The following is a 27,279-nucleotide window of genomic DNA, read 5'->3' on the forward strand; positions in this document are numbered from 1 at the left end:
GTTTAGTATGTTTGTTTAAATTATTGACCTATAATGCTATAGGTTCATGCTAAATCCGTCGCAAGCATCATTTCCGGCGGCGCAATGGGATTGAAATCTGTGGAGTTTGTGGGAGCGGGCACAGTTGCGTGCGGGGCGTGATGCATTTGGAAGTAAAGCACTGAAGCACTTGTGGGCAGTTGTGAGAAATATTTTGAAGAAAAATGCCTGTAAAGATGTGTCAGGTTCGCCAATTTGACATATAGGGTTCACAGCTGAAAGAAGAGAGGCACTCAGCTCAAGTGGATACAGAGAGGTTAATAAAGTTTATTTGGCAACTTCATCTCCCTTCTGTTCATCGATGTTTTTCACACATTCCCTTTTATAACATCGAGGAATCAGATTACACTTCGAGAAATCAGATTACATTCAAGGGTGGTACAGTTCGTCTTCTCAAAAGCTGGTTTAGTCCGGTTTATCATTAGCGTGCCGCCATGGGTCGCAGCTGACTTTGACGTCAACATCTTTTATCAGGACCCAGCACGATGTTGCTTGCTTCAGACTTCGATGCCAACTTCTCAGGGCTCCTCACGATGTTGTTTACTTCATCCTCACTTCTGAAGAAGTGCCATCGCCCTGCCAATTGCAGACACCTCTCTGCAGTAAAGATGTCCTCCTGTACCTCCACTCTGACTGTAAACACTCAAGCATAGTCCACTCCACTAATTTGCAACATGTCATGCGCACCATGTATTGAAATAATGCTGCGTCATGGCAAATGTATAATAACCTCTAAATATTATTCTAACAAGATGTCTCCATTTAGATCGTATTTAAGAATCAAAGAAAGCTATTAGAACAGTCTTTGAATTAAATATACTTCATATTGGATGATTTTGCATCAATTCCAAGATATTATTCAAGTAAATATCTATTACAAGCTTTGCAAAAACGCTAGTAGTTGAAAAATTTGATTAATCGCAATTAATCGTGGATTTTTTTTGTGATTAATTAGTTAAAAAAATTAACAGCACTAATATATATACATATTTTTTTCTGGGATTTGGTGTGAACATAGCATAAAAGCTTGCGCCATGCAGTATTTACTATTTGTTTTAATTTATACCTCTAAAAAAAATTAAATCACCTGCTGCTGAACTTAACCCTTAATTGCTAAATATTACAAAAATATGCTTTATTACATATCGAATTATTATAAAAACTCTAATGTGTTTGAGAAAAATGAGCACAGATTCGTAATCAACACAAACACAAGTCTAGGAAAGATGTAATAAAAAAAATGACTTGAACACTTCTTAAGTTCAAGTGTGAACAAGAAAACATCAAAAAGGTGACAAAGCATGGCGAACATGAAATATTTTATTGAATTCCAGTTGAAAGTTCAACGCTGCAGTGCCTGAGTTTGCATAGATCTTTGGAGAAGACACAATATGGCAGCTGTGTTTGCAAGTTAGAACACCAGTGACTTCCCAAAGTCTTTAATTGTACCATAATCATGGCACTTCCCTGTCGCAATGCCTGCCATTGTCAATGACGTATAAATGAAGGACAAGCAACATACAATGTTCATTTACACAGAGTCCATATTAGATTAAATCAAAATTAGGATGCAATTCAAGAAAGTTTAGCAGGCCTAAAAAAATAAAGCCAAGCTAAGCACCAACGTTTTGGGTAAAAAAAAAAAAATCTCACTGCCAGTAGAGTGTAGTAAAGACAACATTTTACAGAATATTTATGGTATGTACAAAGGTCTTAAAATAAAGCTATCCCCCAAAAATCCCGCATAAAATATAGATTGGCCTTTAAAAAAAATAACAGGAAAGATCATTTATGGCATTCCTTGCATCAAAATGACATGCATCTCTTCTGTTAGGTGTCTGACTGGTCCCCTTGAGTCCAGTTCAAAATCCCAATATTACCCACTTATAAGAAGCTTAACCACTTCAGCACTGGCATATTTTCTTAATGTAAGATATCCATTTATAGCCGATGCGCTTTCAGAGGCACCATGTTTAAATGTATACTGTAAACATTCATGTTTTTTTCTTTGCTTTGGGAATAAATACTTCAGCGACTTCACAATGCTGACATACAAAATCATTCACATTTTTTTCCACTTGTCCACCGTACAAATAGAATGTTGTCCACAGGGCCTAGGGGGTCAAGTGTCTTAGTTCGCGTGATCACACTGGTCCTCAAATTCTCCCTGAGAGTCAAGATCTGGAAGGAGGGGGACAATAAGATTACAAGTGAAGTTGCACAGTGAAATTAGAATGAAATGAATGTCTGTACAAACATAAAAAAATCCCACTTTTGATTGACATTGTCAGAAAGGTAGTGATTTAACAATGTGTTCTTTATTGTTATTGATTTCCACAGTACTGCATCCTTCTAGTGTGTTGTAGTGGAGTGCACAATCCATGCACTCCACAGACGCCGCCACAAAACGAACGGTCAGAAATGACCTCAGCCAAGGCTAAAGGAGGTGTGATTGTGAGTGTGGATGGTCTTTGTGTGCCCTTCGATTGGCTGACAACCAGTTCAGGATGTACCCTGCCTACTGCCTGAAGACAGCTGGGATAGGCTCCAGCACCCCCTGCGACCCTTGTGAGGACAAGCAATACAGATAATGGATGGATGGATGGATGCTTGACTGTTTGTACCGTTACGTACACTGCTAAAAATGCTTCGGTGTATGTTATTTATATATTTATTTATTTATTTATTTTACTTCACTCGAGTAAAGCAGTGTGTTTCTGAAGCCCAAAGGTCAAATTTAAATTTACATAATTAAAAAAAGAAAATCGACCAAGCAACGGCTTTTAACTAAAAAAAACCCAACAAAAAACAAACAAACAAAAAAAAAACCTAAATTGTGGTACTTATAAGTCAAAATAACACTTTTTTTTCTTGTAACAGTGGTTTAAAAAATTGACCAACTCGACCACAAACTTTGGTCCACAAAAACAATTTGACTGAAACCAGAATAATTTTAAAACCATAATTGCACTGTGTTGGCCACTGTCCATGTTTCCTGCACGAACAATTGTTGCAGATGCACGCACGAAGTCAAGCGGGACAACCGGACAAGCGGACAAGATTCCCCATGTTTCTGGTCACTAAAAAGTTTAAAAGTAAAGTTGAATTAATTACTACAAAGTGGAGCAGGCAAAACTTGGATACGGGAGGACGAGCCAGCCAGGACATACTAAATACATGCCGAACATGAAGGCTGGGGCAAGGTCATTTAAAGAAGAAGAAAAGAAGTGTTTTAAAATGACCCCTAAAATGTACTGGGAGCCAGTGAATAGAGGCCAGAATTTGGGTTATATGCTCCCTCTAACGAGTTCCAGTTAGGAGTTGAGCAGCAGCGTTTTGGAACAACTGGAGAGGGAGAACTAGCGGACACCAAAATAAAGTGCATTACAGAAAGCTAACCAGGACATAATAAAAACATGGATATAATTCCATGCATATTTTTTATTTATGCTGTCAGGACGCAAAAAACGAACTGTGAGACAAGAGAAAAAAAATACTCAAAATTGTTTTACTAGATGCAGCCTAAAACGACCTCTGTTACCTGTCTGTCTTTTTATGTTCAACAGATGGAGCCAAAGAAGCCTTTCCCATCGGCAACGCATCAGTGGTGACGAGTTTGCCTCTGGATTGGTGCTGAAAGCCACAACAAAAAGACATGCTGTTCAGGATTTATGCAAGGCTTTGTGTGAGTCTACAAAATACTATTCACCATTGCCGGTCTGCTGCCAGGGCAAGGTGGCGGAGGCCTGTTGGGTGGCTCTGGTCGGGATGTGGAGGGGGAAAGTCCAGATGAAGGTGACAGAGGAGCCTGCTTTTGCCTCAACGCAGGTTTAAAGGGCGTGTTGCTCAGTGAGGATTGTCTATGGCTAAGACTTCGAGACTCAGTCTGGTGTGCAGCCAAGCCCGGCACAGGTGGCGGCTTCACAGCAGGACGCACAGCAACATGTTTGGGCCGGGTTGGATACGCCTGGCTCAGATGAGGAGAGGACTTTGCCTGTGAAAGAAAAACCAACAAATTGTACCAATGAGTGCTAATCACGTAAAGTGACTAGTGGTTGCTGAAAATTGGGGCAAGTGGAGCTTGTAAAAAATGCACATTGGTCGTCAACCTATCATCCTCTATTATTTGCTGAAAACTCACCTATTCGCTGTTTCTATGTCCGGGCTAAAGACATGCTTTTGGCGCGTGCTTGTGACTGAGCAACATAGTTGGAGTCAGGGAATGTGTTTGATTGTGTCAACAAGGCATTGTCTGTTCAATGTTTTTGAAAACTTTAGGCAATTCCAAACCTTGTCGATTTGGCATCAATGCACTGATGTGTGATTTGTAGGAAGGCTCAGTCCTGATCTCCAACGAACCGCTGAATTTCAGCTTACAGTGGCGCTTTGACTTACTTTTCAATTGCAGGTTGGAATGAGCTCCCATTAAATGTTAGGCAAGCCCCGTTATTGTCCATTTTTAAAACCCGTTTGAAGACACATTTTTATTCTTTAGCATTCGACTCAACCTGAGACTGTCGCTGTTCTGCTGTAGTCTTTTAATTTGTTTGCTAATTTCTAGTTAATTTATATTTCACCATATGGAAAGTGCTTTGTTACAGCTCCAGCTGTTGTGAAATGCGCTATATAAATAAAGTTGTGTTATATTGTATTGTATTACAAGTACAAGTAGTTGTCACCAGGAATTAAAAAAAATACAAACATACTTTGTGGTTAACGTCGCGTCAGTCACAAAGTGTGGGCGCGTGGGGGTGTGTGTGTGGGTGTGTGTGTGTGTTTGTGCTAGGCGGGTGGTTGTGAAGCAAACTTCTCTTTTCTACCGTTTGCAAAGTAACAACCTGGTCATGTGGAAAAGTTTGAAAAACCTTGTGACTCTACCAAATCTACTTTCCCTCACCAGATGATGTTATCTATCTACCCATCTGTCGGTCTTTCTGTCTCTGCCGCATGGTGCACAAGTGGTTAGTATGTCTCCTTCACATTTCTTGTGCTTTGGATTTGAATTGTGCGTCTTCAGGCTTCCTAGAGCATTCCAAAACCATGAATATTATACAGCCTTAAGACGAGGACAAAAATAGAAATATATCAAAAATAAACCTAATTTTGATTCGTTTTTTGTTGTATCAATTTCTTTCAGCATATCTAGTCTTTGAGCAATTCAAAAGTAATTATGTATTGTATGTATGTATGTATCCATTTAACAGTGAGATACATCCGCCACGCACGCACACCAAAAATGTCGGGCCACAAAAAATTGTTATTTCGAGTTGGAGAGGGAGGAACCTTCTGACTGTTCAGCATAGGACCCCCAAAGGGGTTGCAACGGTCCTCCTAAACAACAGTTGTTTTTTAAAAGAAAAATAACACCTTTATCTTTTAAAATAATGTAATGTAAAGAGTTAAACAATTTGTGCATCATAATAGTTTAATGGACATTGTGCTGCTCATTCTTGTGTGCTTCCCCTGGACATTTGCGGGCGATACAGACTACAAGTAAATTTGATGATGAAACAGAAGAAGACCACTGCATCTAAGCTGCAATAATATTTCAAGAATATATGCCTGTGATTATGGAGGTATAGTCTATCTGCTTGCGTTGCGACCATTTGTGTTCAAATGTGAGTGGTGAAAATGTTTAAAACTGCGAGGCAGGCTTTCTAACCACGACATCACTGTGATGCCAAACTGGAAGCATGATCCAGAATTATCATGTTTGACATCCAGAAGTTACTTCTTTACCTGTTGATCTGAGTCTTGTTTCTTGAGCAAAAATGTTGGGTTGGCGTGACCATTCACATGCCCGTCTGCATGTAGAGGCTTGGCTTCGACTGGGACTGAACAACTGGAAGTCCAAACACAAAAACATACAAGAAAATGTTTGAACAAGTCAAGCTAATAGAAATCATCTTACTATGACAATTTCAGCACGAGATACCTCGGTACTGGTGGTGGAGTCGATGTTTTAAGTGACTTGAGCTTATATTTATAGCAAAACCACAGTGCAACAGCCAACACAACAAAGAAAAGCAGAGGGAGGACCAGCAGCACTGGAAGGAGGTTGCCTGTTGGAATACAGTGAATGAAAGGAGTGTAGTTCCAAAGAAACGCTATTCATATATTCTGTAAAACGTTGTCTCACTGTGACTGATGACAGGTCCGCTATCCACACTCCCACCCGGCCCCCTCTGGTTACACAAAGGCGGGGCCCAACCGCTCTCACAGTGGCAGTTATGGTTGTTGTTACACAGCTGTCGAGAGATGACGACACAGGATTTTGCACAATAACAGAATCTTTCACTTGCACCACATTTTAGGTCTACAGAAGCAAATCATCGGGCCACATGATAGTCACAACAGAGTTGGGCCCACCATTTGTTTTTGAATGTTTTTCGTAATAATATTCAATATCAGGATATCAATTCCATCTTACACAAATAAAGAATGAAGGTTAATTAGAATAATAAATTAAAATATCATATACAAAATAACAATAGACTGTATAATTGAACTCAAATTATTCACAACCCCTTTAATGATTATTGTTATTCAAACAGTTTACACTCTTGCCTAAGTTTGTAATGGACCAAAATAAATAAGACCAATTTAAATAGCTCAACACAAGTAATATTGCTCCATTAAAAGCAGCCATCAATCTTTCTTGACCTAATGTTATTTCGCAAATGAATGTTAGAATGGGGGTTGAATACTTGAATAGGAATAATTTTACAACGGTAGATTGTAATAATTTACCAATACCATGAAATGACAAATTGCATTAGTGCTTATGTATGACAATGACTACACTCTGATTGAAAACATCACCGCAGAGTTAATGTGGTAATGTCACGTGATGTAATGGTTGTACACGATCACTATTTTGTTTTTCTTCCTGATGAGTAAAAAGTATATTGGGAGGGAAGGAGTTGTGCGGAATTCACCCGTGGCGTTAACTGAGCCATGTGCACTATTAGAGCGGACACCACTTTTCCTTTTCATTCCGGTCCAAAGAAATCATGTTCTTCAACTTAAATGAGTCGTACTGGGCTTCTTAAATATAGATTTATCTGCCTGAATTTTCAGATTTCAAGGTTCTCAAAAGTACTTTTCAGACAATACTCACTCACCCCATGTCCATTACATTTGGAATGGCAGTCATCAGCTTTGAGGAACGATGCATTACGGCATTCACCATTGAAGCAAATCTATTAAAAGTGGAAAATGTGGAGGGACTTTTACTTCATCAACTCAAATACATATAATGATAGATTATTATTGTCGTCTCACTGAGTCATCTCCGCATTTGGTGCCAGTCATGACAAGGCCCGGGTCCAGAGTGTCTCCCTGCCCCTCCTCGTCTCTCTGCCCCGGCTTGTAAACGTGTGTTCCCATGCACTGCACCCTCTTGTTGCCCACGCTCACTGTAGTCTCGATGCGCACTGCATTGCTCTCTATTGGCTTGGATGCTGAAGACAGACACTGGATCTTCCCACATTTCGCATCTCTGGCACAAACAAAGAAAAAGAATCATCACATTTTTGAGCTTGGATAATACAGAAAACAGTATTTTCGAACACATTATTTTTGTTATAACATATACAAGTGCTAAAGTTCAATATGCATAATAAGCACCTTACCGGTCCTGACAGCTCCTGTATTTCCCAAAGAGATCTTTACCACAGTTTCCATACATGTCGCCAGCTTCGTTGACCTTCTTAAAACACACGTCGTGAGCCGGACGACCATCTGCAAAGGACACACAAGCACATCCGTGCACACAGCCTGTAATTCGACCACCTGATGGAAAGCAGATGGCATCACTCACTGTTCTGTGTGGGACTCTTGTGATACAACAAAGACATCCCAGGGAAGTTCGGTCACGGTGTGAACTTGGACACCAACTAACAATAAATCCTGCGAGATTACCGTCCGACCTCTGCTCAACAGCTCTTTCTGTACTCTGAAAAAACTGGGCTATTTACTAAAATATCTCTTCATTTTTTCGAGTAAACCTTTAGAGCTTGATTGATGTCATGTTTTTCTTTCACCATTTTATGTATGGAAAACGTAAAGTAATGGTTGTCTGTGCCCTGCGATTGACTGGAGGCCAGTCCTCTTATATAATACGCTAATAAGAAAAAAAACAAACAATAATAATAATAACCTTTATTATTTATTAATAATTTATTTCTGTAGTCCTGCACGTTTGTAAAGACTACAAGTGATGCTGAAATCAACCACAAGGGAGGGCTAATGTAACATGATACAATCACATGAAAAAGAACAGCGAATGAACTTCTTAGAATTCTTTCATGGATTGCCTGAAAATTCTGAATAGGTTCCTCCGACCAAAAGGCTTGAAAAAGGTTTTAAAAGTAACGTATTTTCACAACCATCAGGTGCACCGTATTAAAAGGCGCTGTCTCAGTTACGTTTGCGATTTCTGTATTTAACACAGTGATAAGGGTCTCTGTATTATTGGATGCAGGCATGGTAAAACATATGGCATCTTAAAACATACGGTACCATGCATGCACGCGAGAGCATAAACAAGCATGCGTTTTTAAAAAGGCCACGATAGCAAAACTTAGTGTGGTTAAACTTTTTTGACATATTACGCGACATATTCCCTCTTGTCAGTGTCAGTCAGTCTCGTAGCCGTGCGGCTCCTCAGAAATGATTGCGTTTGTTCATTAGTGGCCAATGTGTCTAACGGTTAGCCCAAGCATCCACAATCATTTTCACAAATTGTGGTGTAACTCACCCGGCATGGTTTTAGTAAAGCTGTGTTTGCCATCGCTTGAACGCCGCTCGCCAATTTCTCTTTAAGCGGCCTGTTTACACCAACGTCAAGTGGTTGGAGTTCCTTCGTCAAGCTTCCTGGAATGATGGCAAGCTCCTAGTTCTGTTGCTATGCTACAGTACAAACCGGGGACATGCCTTTAGCGTCCTCTTTCACGTCCGAATGCTGTCCTTAGTCACATCCATTTTTTCTCTATACAGGAAACGTGTCGGCAGGCAATGCTCCCGGTGAGTGAAGCAGAGTGCTCAAGAAGGTCACAACATTTGCAGATTTTGGAACCTGGTACACACCTGGTGCATTATTAGGCGCCCTGTCCACTTTGGAGAACATTTATGACTTTTAAGTGCGCCTTCTGGTCGTGAAAATACAGTAATTAATAGTATGATGTCAATGAGTGAATGGTGGAGACAACCATTCACACTCACATTCAGAACTCCTGTGTGTTACGTTCAGCCCGTCTACAGTTGGCTGTTGCATCTGCACAGTAGTTTATTTTTGATCATTTGGTGTGCCTCAGTGTAACCAAAGTTGAACTATATTTTACCGTATTCTTTTCTGTACAAACTCCACCCACCTCGTCCCCAGAGTGAGCGGCACTGTTGCTCCAGCGTGAGGCACATGCCAGTGTAACAGTAAGCCTTGCCATCTGCGCACGATGTTCCATCCACCAAATAGAAGTTAGCCGGACAAGACTCAGCCTTGCCATCGCAGTACTCGGCCAGGTCACACTGGCCCGACGGGGCTCGACACAGCACCCCTGGGCTCTTCAGCTTTGCATGCACGACATGAAGGGGAGATTGGATGTGAAAGGAACGCTGCACATTTGACATTGTTTATGAGGCTCATACCTTGCAGTTATGACAACAGACGCCGTGGGCGCACTCAGCTCCAGCTTTTAAAGTGCAGTTGTGTGCGTTACAGCAGGGACTGGTACATTCCTGTGCAGAAAATAATTGGCCAGTCCTTTCATTGGATCAACTAATAGTGCACTGAAACCAACACACTGACCTCTTCCTCGCCACAGTCACATTCCTCTCCATCCTCCAGGTAGCCATTGCCGCAGCGCTGCCCCCCATACATGGCGCTGGTGTTTGGTTCATTGAAGAGACACTTTCCTCCTCCAGAGCTCAAGTAATTTTTCAGCTCCCGCATGTTACACGTGTTAAACACACGTGGAAACGGGTGCCTGAGAGACATACAGGACAAATGAAATCAATTAAACACCAATAGGACGTTTTTCTAGGTATGCATCTACAAACAAATGAGACTGAATACAAGAGAAGTATCAAACATTCTGCTTCCACAAAGATAACATACTCAATTTTGATTAACACTGTCCGATAGGAATTAATGGAACTGTGTGTTGACTATTGCAATTGTAGTTTGGGTTTGTGCATGACTGTACTTCGTCTCATTGAAAGCTGTGTGAATTTCCTATAAATTGTTAAGGGAGGCCGCTGCGCTAGTAGACGCCGTAATCTAACTGCGCATGGTAAAGAAATGCCACACCTCAAATAAAAAATTTCCTCAACAAAAACGGTGCTGTCGCAAACATGCTGCTGTAAAGGCGCAACCACCAAGTCTCCTCCAAAGGAATGTGACAGCAAAAAAAAAAGAAAAGCGTAAAACAATCAACAACGGGTGCACACAACATACAAAAATATTAAACAACAACAAAAAAAGACAAAAAGGTGGGGAAAAATACTAATTAAAATGAAAAATTAGCTGGGCTCTTGTAGGGTGCTGCCAACTCAATGGGTGCCATTTGTGAACTTTATTTGACCTAAATTCAATATTACAGTGTGTGCAAAATAGTCTGCTGCTGAATGTAGCAGTCCAGAACAAAAGTTAACATTCAACCCGGCATCGTAAAGAATTCAGGATTGGATGCCCACTGATGTGAGTCGGAAACTTTTGGTGAGACGACTTACAAACACAAGCGAGAAACTGATCCCAAAGTGCCACCTGTCCATTCATTGCTCTTCTATAATCATGTACAGTGTGGTTTGTAAACTGGTGCTTGTTCCAGCTGACCTTGAGCAAGACACAAAGTAGACCCTGCACCGGTAACCAGCAAAGCACAGAGTGCATATAGACAAACCAATCAAACTCACATTCACACTTAGTTCTGGACAATCTGGAGTATTCAGTGAGCCTCACAGGCATTTCCAAAGACATAATGTGAAAGCAAGTAGAGAACATTCGACCGAGACTTGAACCTGCACCGTTTCAGATACAGACGTGCCAGCCATTCGGCCGTCATACTAATATTCCCTTTATTAGTCCCACAATGGGGAAATTCGAGATTCGAACCCAGGCCTCCTGGGGAGACTGGGTCCTGAACGCGGCGCCTTTGACCACTCGGCCATCCTGGCAGTCATGTTACCCACTTCAAACTATAAGCACCGAAATAAGCATATTGTCACATCATGTGATCAGACAGCCGCAGTCAAATTTGATCATTTTCGTCCAAAAGGCATTTTGAATGTCCAAAACTGAATTCCACAAATTATCAGTCAAACAACCCACTTTCTTCGTGCTGATTATGTGAATGGAATCATCCACCCCTTAAAATCATGATGCACCACGTGTGTCCTCGTCATCCTCCATGAACAGGAAAGTAGCCTGCTACAAAACAAACTAACCACCGGTGGGGGGGGGTGACGTGAAATTAACAATAAGAAGTGTACATAAATATTTCACTTTTTATTTAATCATTTCATGGTCTGTGCTCTACTAATAAACACTCAAATTAAATAGGGTCATTGTAGAATTGATTCTGAAAATGTTTGCATAGTTCACTGCAGTGTATAATCCACAACAAGAAAAAATACAAAAAAAAACGACGACAGTAAACCGAGTATAGCTACCCTGTGGCAGCTGCCATGATGCAGCCCCCGTCCTCAGCTTTGGCCTGGCAGCAGCCAGCGCTGTCGTGACTCATGCCGAAGTTATGGCCCATCTCATGCGCCATGGTGGCGGCGACGCCAACAGCTGACTCCGAGTGGTCCTTTTCCACAATCACAGGTGCAGACACACATTTCAAAGTTGATATTATGAACTGATGTTCACTCTCCTCAAGAAGACACACTTGAATGTAAGTTCAAAGTTGTAATAGGTTGCATGTTTTATTTTGTTTTTTTGTCAGAAAAGGCTCCTACCACACAACTTAGATATTGCTGAAGGCCACATCACAGCCTTTTCTTCTCACTTTTTCATGAATTCAGAAGGGACTTCTAGTTTTACTTTGTGCCATTCTCTGATACCTTTTAAAATATGATGCAACTAAACCAGGGTACACGCGTTATTGGGCAAGTTGCATTTCCCCTTCCTCCCAATCAAAGTCACCAAAGGCCCAATTATCGGATGTTTCTTAAAGAAGGTCATCTTTTTCTTCCCCGACTTGCTCAGGTAACTGTCTTGGCGGAGTGATTGTATAATATGTCCAATTCATTCAACACGAAACATATTACAAGTAAAGGTTTGCAACTGCCATGTTGCTATCAGACATATAACAGTCAGTCTAGCTTCTTTCATTTCTTCTTTTGCTACTCATCTATTGTCATCTTTATATTTATTTTCCGTTGAGCTTATTCACTTCTCATCAGTCGGACTTGAAAATATCATGATAGACGGTGCTGTGTTGCTCAAACTATAACAGCAGCTTGACTGCGCATGCAGATCACATTCTCACCGTGTTCACTCCACCAGACTGGTATTCGGAGCACATGGCTTTGAGAGGTGCCAACCCGATGGTGGTACCCTGGAATGATTTTCCCCTGGTCACACAAAGCGTACATTAGTTTGACAGCCAGATGGTACAGAACCTTGACGCAAACAAAGTACAGTGGAACCTCGGTTCTCGACCATAATCCGTTCCAGAACCCTGTTCGAAAAGCGATTTGTTCGAACACCGAAATCATTCCTTTGCTGCTTGCACTGACTTTCTTTGGAGGCATGATTACGTCAGGGGGCGCTCGTAGCGAGGTGAAGGAGGAGGACCCAAAATGCAGGGAAGCCAGGCAAGGGGAACTTAAAAGGAATTTAATGAGTAAACTTAAGAGGGCAAACCAGGTGCTGGGGGAAACAAACAAACGTGACAAAGTGCAAAATAATGAAAGAGGAACTAAACGCGACTAGGCTGAACAAAACTGACGAGGAAACGGGGACAGTGACAAATCTCTATGAGCGTGAACGAGAACGAGATCAGGGAGCGACCGTGACATTCAGGCAAAGGAAGCAATGTTCCGACAAAAAGCCGTCGGTCCTGAGCGCTCAAGTAGTCCGGGTAATTAACAGTCAATGTGACAGAGCTGCGTGACTGATGAGGAACCAGTGTGTGGCTGGTGGGCGCATCTCTCCAGCCATGATGACACGGGAAGGGAACAAGCGCTGGCTGGAGGAAACGCCCCCACTCAGCTGGGACAACAAAACAAAGACATGGCATGACTGAAACGGGACGTGACAAAAACAAACAAAAGACCTGACATGACCGACACGGGTCATGACAGATTAGGGGCTAAAACACTTCGTACACCTATTTAAAACGCGAGAGCAAAACGCAGCACGTCCGCACGCGACAACAGTTGGTCACAAAGAGAGCGATCTACACCCGTACGCCGCTCAGCATCCCACCCTCGCGTACGCACTCACGCGTCGTACCGGCGTTCGAACTCCGATTTTTGTTCGAACTATGAAGCAAGAATTTCTCTAATTTTTTGTTCGGACTCCGATTTGTTCGAAAACCGAGGTTCCACTGGATAACTTAATAATTAACATGACTTCAAATGCCGGTTTGTGATGTCATCATCACAACTTTCTTTCAAAATCCAGTTCACATTTAGTGGGGGGACACTGACGTGATGAGCTGAGCGTTGTCATTGTGGAGCGTGTGAAGTTGTTTGCGTCTCCAGGAGAGGAACGCCGCCAGGGTGCTGTGCGGGTTGTCGGACACGTTGATCATGTCCTGGCTTGTCCACACCTCAAGACCGATCAGCGCCACACGGATGCTCAAAGCCTTGTAGTACTGCGTGTGTTGACAGAAGGAGAAATGGATGTAAAGATGCGAACAGTGCTTGTGGTTTCTACACTTCATACAAAAAGGTTACCTTGTCAACTAAGTTGGCAGCTTCCAGTAATTTCAGTTGGGTCTTCTCGAGACTACTCCCATGTTTGTCAAACTGAAAGCCACATACGGTTAACAAAAAACAAAACACACCCACACATTGTTCTTTATTTCAGTCATTGACACTTTCAGAGTAGAGTATTTACTGAACAATGTGTTTAGAAATGTGTTGTTTTTTTTTGCAATCTATCTAGAACTTCATTTGACTTTTTACTCCGTTCAGCTAAATTAAAATGTTAAAAAAAATGGGAACAACTCTCAATATGATGCAGTTCTAGAGTAATAATACACAGATAGGCACAGCTAAATAACTGAAACATTGTAGAAAAGCACATTTAATCAGTAATTTAATTCAAAAAGTGAAACGCTGACAGTATCATTAGTTAAACACATACTCACGCTTTTCAAAAGGCCCGTTCCTACCTAATTTGTAGAAATTAGGTAGACCCAAAAAAAATCGAGGGTATTCTACAGAGGTTTACAGAATAAACAAAAATGCATCACATCGTATTACCGCGACCTAAAGGTTGTGACAAAGGTGTACTTGCCTTCTATTATGATATTTAATGTCGAATGTTACAAATGTATAATAATCATGTCGTGGTTTTGGCTTTAAATATGCACATACAGAAGCAACTATAATGACAGTGTTCTTACCTCAGCCTTGTCTGCCACCAACAGTAGCTCCACATATTTCATATTCTGACTCAGATCTCTTCGTTCCTTTAATTGATTGGTATCGTAGTCACAAAATTAGAGTATCATGTTCAAGTCTACTCCATTTGACACTCACCCTTAACCTCGATGCTGATGTCATCCCAAGGAGGAAGGTGCCAAGGGCCTCCTTGTTACTATCGTGCTGCGGGCAGCTTCTAGGAGGTAGATGGACACTCTTGGCTCGGAAAACGACATGCTGAGGCGTATCCGTAGAAACAGGCTCAATGAGGTAGCTGACGCTTGCATTTAAAGAAATTAGACCCCTGAGGGATATAAGAAAAGGCACTGTCACAGTTCCATCCAGCGGGTGCAAATCATTGCAGACCTGTGTTGATAATCTCGACTTTTACAAAGAAGATGGAAAAAGAATAGTCGTTAAAGCAGAATTTATACATAGATTTGTAACATTGGAGAAAAAATTATTTTCCTCTCCTGTTTGTTGGCACTGAGACAGAGGCAATAATGTGAAATGGGGGTTGATCCCTGCTGCGACATTTTTAATGGTCATTTCTCGATTAATTTTATTTCCAAGATTAAGGGAAACATTATTCAATTGCTGTCCTCGTCAGAAGTCATAATTTTAAAAAAAATTATATATTTTGTCTTGAGCATCTGTGTGCTTACATTCTATTCAGATCTGACCAGAGTTTAGAGGCAAAAAACATTTTAATGGGTCACGTACATACTGATGTTATGTACGCAGCTCAAGCAGCTGCACTAAACATCTGGAGAGGTTTGACACCCGCCCATGTGTCCCGCCATGCCCCTGAAGCTTTATTAGAATTCATCTATTCAACTAAATGGAGAGGAACATGCAAAAAAACACACACACACAATCACAATCCCCCGCACACACACGCACACGCCCCCCCCCCCCCCACACACACACATAGCAAAGCGTTCTATCATGTGCCTTCCACTGCTTCAAGCATTGGATCCAAACCAAGAGAAAAAACAGAATCCCCTGACTAAGCTGAGACTTCCTAACCTACTGCACTGCACTTGTAACAATAGAAGATGGTTTCCTGTCATTTTGTCTGCTGAAGCAGGATTTCAATAGTTTACAGTGGATTACTTTATATAGACAGCAATTCCAATGAAGTTGGGATGTATGAAACATGAATAAAAACACAATGCAATGATTTCAAATCCTTTTCAACCCATTTTGTATGCTAATGAATACAATTCCACACAATTTGATACAAAACCGAGGTTGACTGGTTAGCACATCCGCCTCACAGTACAAAGGTGTTGGGTTCAAATCTGATCTCGGGCTTTCCTGTGTGGCGCTTGCATGTTCTCCCTCTGTCTATGTGTTTTTTCTCCGGGTACTCCGGTATCCTCCCACGTTCCAAAAACATGTATGGTAGGTTGATTGAAGGCTCTAAGTTGTCCCTAGATGTTCATGGAGGTGTGAAGGGTTTTTTGTCCATCCGTACCCTGCGACTGGTTGGCAACCAGTTCAGGGTGTACCCTGCCTACTGCCGAAGTCTGCTGGGATAGGCACCAGCAGACATGTGACCCTTGTGAGGAGAATAGAAAATGGATGGATGGACAATACAATTGATATTTAATGTTCAATCGGGTAAACATTACTATTTTGTTGCAAATATTCTCCCATTTTGAATTTGATGCCTGCAACACATTCCCAAAACGCATGGGTGAGGGGCAACAAAAGACTAGGAATGTTGAGAACATTCCAGAGGTGAGCAGGTTCATTGGAAACGGGTGAGTGTCACGATTGGGTACGAAAGGAGCATTCCCCGAAAGGCATGGATGTCGGTAAGGTTCACCACCTAAGAACAACGGTTTCAGCAAATACTCCATCAGTTTGAATACATTGTCTCAATGTACAATTGCAAGGAATTCAGGAATTTGATCATATGCTGTCCATAATATCAACGGGGTGCAAGTGCCAACTTCACAGAGGCCAACTTAAATATCATCTATAAGGGGAGATCTTTTTGCAATCCCTTATAAATGTACTTTGGCCGCAGTTTATGCTTGCGCAATGTAGACTGTCCTCCTGCTCATCCTGTCTAATGAAAAAGAGACACTGCTCACATCACCCGCTTCTATTGTGGACCCAGCGAGAGCAGCTGTAACCTAGCTCCCACTGCTTGGACCTCTTTGGCCCTTCCCAAAGGTGGTGAGCCCATGGGAACGGGGACCCATGTTGGCTATTCGAGCTGTACCCGCCTGGGCCACCAGGCGATGGGCACCTCTAGGTCTAGCTCTAGAGGACCCACGTCCAGGTGAGGGAATTTGAGGTCCATTTATTTTTCTCATCATAAGGAATCATTGAGCCGTATTTTGTCTGGTCACTCAACTACAACCTGTTTGCCATTGGGTGACCCCGCCAGAAGCATAAAGCCCCAGATGACTTCGCTCCTCAGAGCAATGGGACACACAACCCTTCCACTAAGCTAAGGTGATAGACAGCTCAGGGGGGGGGTTCTATTTAGATTAGATATATTTTCTTTTTATATTTACATTTATCCAGGTTTTAGGGAGCACTGTAAATTAGCACAGGTGGACAAAATATTGATCAAGCAATGTGTACTATCATTTTCTTGAAATACCAGTAACAATTCACAAAAATGTGAACAAAATCCACTTTGATCCCCAATGTTCCTGTATCAAGCATCAGTCAATCAAAAGACTGTAATCTTATTGTGATCCATGCCAAAATATGATGATGCTGTAATAATTTAACGTATCTCGAGAGCAGCTCCATCTCAGGTGGTTCTTACCTGAGACCTGAGCATGTGCTGATCGCCACACTGGAACCGTCGACACCCGCAACCTGTCCATGGTACAAACAATGATTCTGAAACAGCAAGAAAATCCAATGTAAACATGCAGCTCAAGAATGTACAACCATCTTCATACTTGGTTGTTCTTCATTAGCATCCACAAAACTGGACAATTGACATGATTATTTGCATATCCTCGTTGCCACGAAAGATCATCCAAGTGTTTCACAACTTACCCTGTTGACAGGAGAGAAGGACCTGCGACTTCCATCCGAAGTGTACCATATTTCCTGATATCCAGGGGTCAACAGCTGCCTGAGGGAAGATGTTTCAATTTTATTTATAGTGCCTGTTAGGGGAGACATTCATTTTATTGACGGGAGTAACAGCATACAGCAAAGCAAAGCAAAGCACTCTATATGATAAAATAAGTTAACTCCTGCCTATTTTCAAACTTTCCTTGTGATTTCTTTCTGTTAAACTGAGCTAACTCTTTGCCTGCCAAAAATGGTTTTGTTTTAATTTGAGAGGTTGATGTCCGGCTCACGATTGGCTGCTTTGGAAATAACGTTACAGTCAGTGCAAAACTATTGATAAATAATCTCTTGATAGATAATGTATGTTTTAAAAAAAGAAGTGTTTTTAGATACAGAGTCAAAAACTACAATGGCTAATAGGAAAATAGTATTTGGTATTTTTACAGTTCCGAAATGTCAACATACAGGGCAGCGTCCTTGCACACATGTTGTAAAGTGAGTTTGAAATATTAAAGACCCTCTAAAGTGATTTTAGTGATTTGATTCTAAATACATTCATGAATATGTCAATAAAAATGTTAAAGACAGATTTTTTTTACAGCTTATGTTCCAATTTGTCAGGCAAACACTTTATTTCTGTTGTGTTCAAATTCATAATACCATTTTTTATTTCCCTTTAAATTGACTCCAAAGTGTTTCCGAATCAAAGTTAGTGGTATAATTAGGGTTCAGTTATTAATATAGGCAATTATAGCGATTTTCAGGACAGCCATGGCTTTCACATCAGGTCTTGGGCCCAAACCCTCTCTTGCTTTATTAAATATTAGCTACTGTAATAGGCTCCAGACAATACTAATAAAGAAAGCTGAGAAAGAATGTATCACTTGGTCCATATCCATCAGACATCTCGTTTAACCATTTATGGGTAGAGAGAGAAAAATATAAAAGTCGCATGGCAGTAGTAGTAATTACAATGTTATGCAATCATAATAATAATGCAACTTAATATCAAGAATATTGCTGGTAATAAACTACAATCTGAATAAATTAATGGGCCTTCCTATTGGTTTGAGACCATTTTAATATGTACCTCACCACTCGCCCAAATTCATCTGGGATAGGTGTCAGCACATCCGCGATCCTGGCGAGGATAAACGGGATGCAGAATGAATGAAAGGTTGATAAATAAATTGCTGACTGCAACTAATTAATGAATGCACTGTTAGACCACGCACATGGTCAGTATGCAAACCGTCTGCAATATGTGCTGTTTATGTTGAGCCGTGTGCATACTAAAACAGACTGTCTCAAAGGTTTACACCAAGAACGTTATACTTGTCCAGATGTTTGTCTGCAGTCTTCTTCCCTGCCTCAATCAACCCATCCTTCCTGTTTTCATTCATAAGCCTTCCCAGCTCAACAGCTGTTTGTTTTTCTCTCCAAAAAGCCCAGTTCTTATTTCTCCTGTCATATAGTTTTGCTAATATCCCTTAAACCATCTGTGTAGCTATGATGCAATGAGAATAGACAGAGCAGTGATGTTGGATTAGATTGGAGTCTCAAGCACATATGGAACACATCCTCAGTGCTGCCCTTCTTTTTCATTTTGGAGTTCTCTTTATGTGTTTTCCATAGCAGGAAGCTTTGGAGACTCACTTCAGGGGCATCTACCGTATTCTTAAATGTCATTATATTCCTTTTCCTGCTTTGCCAGATGTAAAGGAGGTTGCCGGAAATAAGCATTTTAGGAATTTTAGCTTTCATTCTGCGTTCACAAATAAGGCTTGTACTTTGCACCTCTGTTTCATACAGGCCGCATGTGACTGAGCTTCAACCCTTCGATAATCTTGTCTTGTCTTCTTGAAACAGATTTCCCATAAGAAAATCATGGAAATGGAAATCATAACTATTGTGCTCTTCATCAGGTTTATGTTTGAGTTGGAGCGTAACACAGGTGAGCCAATCAAAAACAACCATACATGTGTAAATAGAATATGTCGCTGTTAACAAGTGGAAACATCAAAACACTCAAGTCACAGATGTGTCACGCATCTCACGTTTTAAAATTCGTATTTGACATATATGTGTAAAAAGAAGTTAATCACTTTGTCAGCAAAGATTGCGCATGGTAACACTTGATAAAAGTAATGGGACACTACTGGAGTCAATCTGTCATGAAAAGTAACCTTGAGTTTACAGCAAATCCCCACTCTATGGCGGTTCACCTATCACATCATTTTCATGTGTCTTTTTATAATGTTGGTAAATATTTTTCTGTTTGCATTACTCTTCTCCTTAAATAATGCGCTTACTCGGACATGTGTTTATCTTGAAAAGGATTTTTAAAGACCATCCATCCATCTTCATATGGTGAGGGTCAAAGCCACCAGAACCACATCCTCTGCAAAAAGCAAAGACGCGGACCTCGATGTCACTGCTTATTGTGTAGAGTTGATCTACTGTTCCACGACGAGGACAAAAACTACACTGCTCCTTTTAAATATGAAATTCAACTTCCAGCCAAACCCTCGTCTGCAAGATCTTACCAAGTGGGCTGAGGAGCGGGATCCCCCCCGTAGTTGGAGTACACCCTCCTGTCCCTGTTCTTAAAAAGGAGGACCACTATCCTGGTTTGTCGATACCGAGGCACTGTCCCAGATGTACATGCGCTGTTGCACCAGGATAGCCCTACAACGTCCAGAATCCAGCCACCAAAGAGCTTTTCCACCACCTTTTTAAGCACTTTTGGTGACCTCAACCCCTAAGATAGGAGAGCAAATCTCGAAATGCCTAGCCTCTGTTTCCTGAAAGGAAGTTGTGGCAGTTAGAATTGAGGACGCCCCATCCGAGTCGAGGTGGCACCCCGTCTCCACTTTTAAGCAGTGTTGATGGCGCACTGCGCCTGCATCCTAAGACACCGGATGGTTGTTGTTCTCCATGGCGTCACAAAACTCCTCCCACGCCCGTTTTGCTTAAGCATTCATCAACACTGCAGTGCTCATCAGCAACCTCCTGAGTTTCACAAGCCAAATTGACCATCTTCAGCTTGACGGCATCACTCACTGCTAGTGTCCACCAACGGATTTGGGCATTGCCATGACAGGAAACTCTCATTTTAGTGGCATACTTTGACGCAAAAAAATGGTGGTCATGTTCCATATCCGAAGTATTCAACTAAAGAGGTTCCAATTCATCCATCCATTAACTAAGCCGTCTCTAAAAATAAGTTTAGTCGCTGATAAAAGACAAAGAAAGTGAAAAGGGGGTTTTTCTTTTTCCTCCCATCAGAAGCCCGAAAGGAGACATGTGATTTGAAACAATGGCTGTCTGTTGATCTAATCACAAAGCAAGTAACAGACAGAAAGCAGATGACTTGGCCAACGAGAACTAAATGCTTTTGTGGTAATGAAGCTTACGAATGCCCCCGTCACTCTGTAACCTCACAAACGCTTCCTGTGGTTCCCTAAAATATTACCATCATGCTCTCTGCTCTCATGTAAAATTGGCCATTGCTCATTGTGGCAGATTTACAGGCAAAATGATAGACGATTGTTTGGGTTTTAGCCCGGTGCTGTTTTCAAAATCATACAGGACGGTTGATCACACAGTAACTCTCGCATTCTACATTTATGATCCGAGACTGCTCCTTTGGGATGGCAACATCTGGAGTACCAGTGCAGGCTGTTAAAGCTGCCAACGCATGACATATAGACACAATGTAGCTATAATAAAATTATACAATCACTTCCAGAGAGGATAATTGAATTAATTTGAGATTGAATTCAAATGAGAAGCAGTGTATTTGCCAGAATCAACCACAAACGCTTAATTGATGTTTGGTTGCAAATTAAAATTATTTACTGGTGTATAAAAATGAGACCGTAAAAGATGGTATGATATGATACATCCGTACCTCACTAGGATGTAAAAGTGCAAGGTGATATGAAAAGATAATAATTCACGTAAATAGTCCAATAAAAGAAAAAATCTGATTGCCGCTCATCAAATAATGTCACAATAAACTAGCATTTTGACATTTTTTACCTATTACGTATTATTTCTTTTAAAAATGTCTTCTTACTATTTATTAAGTTCCCATGTCATTTTTATTTGGGGAGTAGAAAATTGATGGATGGATAGAATAATATTATTGTCCACTTTAAAAACAGCTGGGTCAAAAATGGACTATAGATGTTACCAGGAAAGATCTAAAAGATCTTCTCAAAATTGGCAGGGATTGGAATAAAATGGAATTATTTGAGTTATTCTTTTTCTTTTACCACCTTAACGAAAACATAGTCATCAATTACGGGAGTGATATCAGCAGCTGTGTGAAGAAGCAATTGAGAGCCAGTATAAGCATCGTAAGTTATGTTTTATTTCAGCAAAGGAGATAAATACACCTATCTCAACGGTGCAACCCAGGTCCGAGTTCAGATTCCGGTATACTCTGTAACTATAGCTGCGATTTGCGTCGTTTGGTAGATAGCTGATAGCTTGCATGCTTTTTCTTTTCTAAATGTATGTACGAAAGCACTATAAAAAGGCCGCAGTAAAAGGACTAGGACAGTCGTGGATGGAGGACGATTATTTCTATGAATAAGGACTGAGGGGCGATGACGGAATTGGTACTGACAAAAAAGGGTAAAGTGCCTATCTCAGCAAATAATTACATTACTTTTAACTTAAATAATTTTGGGTTCAATATGTACTTTTGTGTATTTCATCAGCCTCATTTTTGCAAGCATAGTTGCAGTTACTGCAACTAAACTACCTGTACTGTACAGTGACTGAAAAATATGAAGAAAACTAGTATGGCAAAAAAAAAAAAGAGTTACTAAACAGGAATTTCTACATTTACCCTCAACTTGCAAAACCCCTTGAACTGAGACTCAACTTGTTCTGCAACACATTACATTGAATGCAGCACATTATGCCAATCCACTGCTGAGTCCAAGCTGCACCGTGTCTAAAAGCCTTTCAGTTTAATTCTATGCTGCTGAATGACGCAAGCCTGTTTTTAACGAAGACTATAAAAAACAAAAGGGTAAATAAATGTGCTAGCCTCCGGGGACTTTGCCGAGTTTGGATGAGGTCCAGGATGAGGACAGATGCTGTGATTGAGGAGCACATTGCTGGCTGAATCAGGCTTGTTTGACAGTGACACAATGACTTGGTTCAGCTTCTGTTTAGCCATGCGAATGTACTTTGGAGATAGTGAAGGGGGTGGAGGGTGAAGAGAAGAGAAGGGGATGCGGGGTAATGCATTAGGGTCAGTGGGTCGCATTCTCTCATCGTATCAGATGACATCACTGCACATGAGGAGAGGGAGGCAGGACGCAGATGCCTGGCAGCAGACGATTACAGGCTTTTACTGCGCGCAGAAACGATGTGGTCTGCCGGGCCGCGTGTTTGTCATTAGGCAAGCGCAGGCGGCTGCAGGCCGACGTTTGAGCAGACTAAACATAATGTGAACCCGGTACAAGCGAAGACAACTCTCTGAGCCCTCACACTGAAATCCATCAAGTTTTGTCAGCTTTAAGCTTTGCTTGGGTATTCTGTGAGCATTAGCTGTGTGTATGCGTGTGGTCACAAAGCGGGACACAAGTCAAAGAGCGGGAGATGTATGTTTGTCCTTCAGAGCTCTGGGGAATTGTCAGAGGAGAAGAAAAAAAGCGAATGGGTTGCTTGTTTTTTAGGAGTGACACTGGCAGGAAAGGTAAGGGGAGGAATAATGACGGGCGCATCTCCTGATAGGAGCATTTGTTTCAAGTGCCAATTCCAAAACATTTTTAAATTTTAGAGCTGCTCACGAATTATGTTATTGATTGAGTAAACGGTCAATTATTTTGTGAGCAATTGATGTATCTGATTTTTTTTCAAAATTTATTTTTTATGCAAAAAGGAGGTCATTATATCAAATTGACACTGCAAAAATGGACAAACATATTATCATTCATCCTGCTTTGTTTTTTCATATACTTGGCTGCAAAGTACGAGCTGCTGGTGATCGTTTTTTTTTTTTGTAATGAATGGCAATGATCGACATATGCTGATCACGTACGTTTCTGCAGAAATTGGCTAAACACAATCGGGGGTCGATCGATCGGAGCACCACGAGTTTCAAGTTAATCCAACAGAATATTAAAAAGTTAGTTTTTTACTTAACTCAACACAACCTAAAAAACGATTTCAAAAAAACATTGCTGGACGTGCTGAACTCACTGAAGGAAAATGTTCCATTTACCTAATTTATCTCAATGCTTCAAATCATCTTAATCACGCACACCACTTTTTTCTTTTATTCCTTTTTTTTTCTACATCCGTCTTCCTGCTATTTAAGTCAGCACACCAGTCCATCCAATCACAGACTTTCATGAAGATATCATCTCAGGCAGACGCACAAACCAAAAGAGAAAGCAGAATGGATTGAATCTGGACACCGTCCATTGCAAAGGAGCTGTTGAAACAATTTTAACCAATTTACAATCCGAACATATTCCCCACACGACTTTTCTTCAATTATCAAGTCTAACTTCAGCTAATTAAATTGATGCCCGTAAAATGTGGAAATCATTTTGGTTCCAGGAAACTGATGAGATGTTGCTCAAAAATAGTTTCACAATTTTCCTGGACGGTAAGTGAATAATGTAATAATGTAAGACAAGCTCTCTTTTTTTTGTTTCCCTCGACCTCCGGTAGCTACACAAGCGAGTGATTGATGAAGCATTCTTGCCCAGAAGGAAATGAAAAAGTGTGACCACCTGCTGGGGAGGGAGCACATAGGGGGTAAATCCCTCAGGGGCAAGTCAGTCAGACGCATTGGAGTCATGACTTGTTAATTGTGTTGTTTTTGTGGGTATGTGTGTGCAAGGATGAAGGAATAAAGAAAAGGGGCACATTAGCGGGGGCGGGGGGGGGGGGTCAGAAAAGCCTCCAATTGCAGTTGTGTGTTGGTTGTCACAACAGACATCGCAAGAGTGCTGCCTGACAACCTACCAAGCTACCACACTGTCCATTAAATACGACATAGTCCGATCAATTGCAAACGCACACTAACTAGATGGGAAGCACTCAGAACCAAAAGATTGCAAGCTGTTAAAAGACTGACTTCCTGTTAGCCAAAAGGCGCACAGATTGGGTGTCAACACAACCCTCTGTCGTCCAAACACATCACCGACAGTCTCCATCTGTGCACCATCGGAGGCCCTGACGTCATCCATGTGTCTACACGTCAATTAATATCTGGTCAAAAAACGAAGCTCATTGGGACGGGATCATTTGAGGATCTCGATAAAAGGCTCTAAAGTTGCTATGCATAACTCTATGCGAGGGAAAAGACTCACTGATTCCTCTCCAGATGCAACAGAAGCTCCTGACCCTCAGCTGAGATGACAACTTGAGCCTCGGCAGGATGCTGGGAAGACACAGAAGAAACTCAGAGCTCGTCTTTAATCATCTTGTGACGTGAACATTGTGAGACTGACTCACCTCTTTGTCAACAGACCTGCTGCTGCGCCTGTGAGGATGCAGCCATATGGGATGAGTGATCTCATAACTCTCCACTGCACCACTTCCTCCTGCAGAAAGGTATAACATAAGATAGCACCATGAATACTGATTAGATGAATTAGATAATGGGATTGTGGTCCAACGGCCTGCTACAAACAAATATTATTTAAGTTCACTGTATTTTAGCTTGTTGTGTGCATGAGTAGGAATTTAACATTTTATAGGGCACTCATTGAACTACTAGAAGAATCCATATTTGAGCCCTCAAAATTATTGTAGCACAATATGCATCCGTCCATTATCTGAGCCGCTTCCGGGGTCGAGGGCATGCTGGAGCCTATCACAAGTGTCTTCCGGCAGTAGGCGGGGTACACGCTGAACTGGTTGCCATCCAATCGCAGGGCACACAAACACAATGAACCACCGCACTCACACTCACACCAAGGGCCAATTTTGAGTGTTCAATCAATATATATAGAGATAGAGAGCGTGTGCGAGAGAGAGAGAGAGAAAGTGCGAGAGAGAGAGAGAGTGAGAGAGAGAGAGAGAGAGAGAGAGAGAGAGAGAGAGAGAGATTAACTTAGATACTTCATCCGGTTAGTGATGATTACATTGATGGACAAAAACCCAACCCTACCAGTGCTCAGTACGACTTTTTTTTTTTTTTTTTTTAAAGTCATTCTTCAATCGTCAGCAAAACCGGCATCGATCAATGTCGGACTGACTGAACTTGCTTCAGTGCAAATGGAATGCCCACCTCTGATCATTTAAAAACATGTCAGGGATGATGGTGCAATCAGCAAAGTTTAATCAAATTTGCATATACTCTCATCTTAATTGTCATGATTATTGATTTTTACATAACTTGAAGAATTTAAGATGTAAGCTTGTGATCAGAGCAGCTGCTTGTTGGTGTGTTATGTCGCAATTTACGTATGATTCGATTAATTGACTAATTGTGACTACTATCTGTGACTAGTTGACTCAAATCTTGAACTTCTGAACTGTGAGGCAGACAAGCCTGCACTACACGATATACTACCCAATGTGCTAACCACCAAGTCACCATGCTTTATTTCAGCGCAAGACAGAGTTCCTCCTTTGTAGCACAGGACACAAATTAGGAACGCGCCTCGCATCCATTTCCTATTGCGCTTGTTCGCAGCTGACTGGGCGAGAGGCAGGGTACAGCCTTGACTGGTCCCCAGCTAATCACAAGACACAAATAGGGAAATAATAGACCCGGGTTAGACATTTGTTTCTTCTTTGAGATCCGACTTAACTAAAATATATCATGCACTGCAGGAGCATTGCCATGTTAACGCTCTCACAAGATAAACTTTGCAGAGCATTTAGAACAGTAAAGGTGAATCAAAAGAATTTAATGAATTTAAACCCAGGTGAGTTTGTACTTTGGTGGATTAGATTGTAGATTTCACAGAGGAGGGCATGCAGCCACTTTTGTCTCAAGTGATATGTGTTATTGACATAATTCAATACTGACATGAGTTCAAGCAAATCTGGTCTACCCATGTAAAACAGTATAGGCTTTTTTTACACTGTATCCCATTGGCTCATTTGATTGTGACCAGTGAGAGTATATTGCTAAAAGCAGCAATTTTCCTTCAAGCAACTTTTAAAAATAATCGACCTCTTTAATGCATACAAACCTCGATAGAAACTCCATCTTATTGATTGCTTCGTGCAATACTATGCGCCGCTTCCAAATAGTGAACGCACCATCGAGGAAAATAAGGAATCAAAGCCATTTGTCGCTGTAAACAAGTGATACTCACGGCGGCCAACAGCGGCTTGCAAAGCCGGCTGAACCCAGTGAAGAAGCGCTACGAGGGACAAGCAGAGGAGAGAGGACGGCGCGCCATGGGGATGAGGAAGAGGAGGAGGAGATGGAGAAGGAGGACGCATCCTAAACACGAGAGGCTCCCAGTAGATTCAGGTGGGAGAGACATGTACACGCTCGCTGGGATCGCTCACATCCGACGCAAGGAGACTCTCCGTTGGTGTGACATGGCGAGGAGGCACCGCTTCTTTGAGGGATGATGGACATCCTCC

At 41.5% G+C, this 27,279-nt stretch overlaps 1 protein-coding gene across 2 annotated transcripts; it reads right to left on the reverse strand.

The window, feature by feature from the left end:
• Positions 1-1,341: 1,341 nt before the first annotated feature.
• Positions 1,342-27,276, reverse strand: adam19b (ADAM metallopeptidase domain 19b). 2 transcript variants are annotated; one of them, XM_088294736.1, is made up of 23 exons: positions 27,003-27,276; positions 25,186-25,274; positions 25,041-25,111; positions 17,674-17,752; positions 17,435-17,511; positions 14,758-14,944; positions 14,622-14,687; positions 13,948-14,019; positions 13,699-13,865; positions 12,534-12,618; positions 11,710-11,849; positions 9,848-10,025; positions 9,688-9,777; positions 9,414-9,609; positions 7,674-7,782; positions 7,324-7,540; positions 7,164-7,241; positions 6,179-6,287; positions 5,975-6,101; positions 5,779-5,881; positions 3,749-4,033; positions 3,581-3,672; positions 1,342-2,220 (listed from the first exon to the last, which is right to left on the reverse strand). In XM_088294736.1, the coding sequence occupies exons 1-23, from the start codon at positions 27,130-27,132 to the stop codon at positions 2,214-2,216; spliced, it is 2,754 nt and encodes a 917-aa protein (XP_088150862.1). In that variant the 5' UTR covers positions 27,133-27,276; the 3' UTR covers positions 1,342-2,213. The 2 variants fall into 2 exon arrangements, with proteins under 2 accessions (XP_088150862.1, XP_088150863.1); XM_088294737.1 differs by lacking the exon at positions 14,622-14,687.
• Positions 27,277-27,279: the final 3 nt, after the last annotated feature.

This window comes from Idiotropiscis lumnitzeri, chromosome 4 (assembly GCF_059441095.1).
Source record: "Idiotropiscis lumnitzeri isolate Australia: NSW breed Sydney's pygmy pipehorse chromosome 4, RoL_Ilum_1.0, whole genome shotgun sequence".
In the NCBI taxonomy this organism is placed as follows: domain Eukaryota; kingdom Metazoa; phylum Chordata; class Actinopteri; order Syngnathiformes; family Syngnathidae; genus Idiotropiscis; species Idiotropiscis lumnitzeri.

What these genes read in the sequence shown, in the direction of transcription:
- adam19b (XM_088294736.1), bottom strand. Translation starts at nt 27,132, where the DNA reads ATGCGTCCTCCTTCTCCATCTCCTCCTCCTCTTCCTCATCCCCATGGC. An exon ending in AGCACATGCTCAGGTCTCAG is followed by an intron (nt 14,945 to 17,434) that starts GTAAGAACCACC and finishes TATATCCCTCAG; the next exon opens with GGGTCTAATTTCTTTAAATG. An exon ending in CCGCTCACTCTGGGGACGAG is followed by an intron (nt 7,783 to 9,413) that starts GTGGGTGGAGTT and finishes TGTCCTTTGCAG; the next exon opens with ATGGTCGTCCGGCTCACGAC.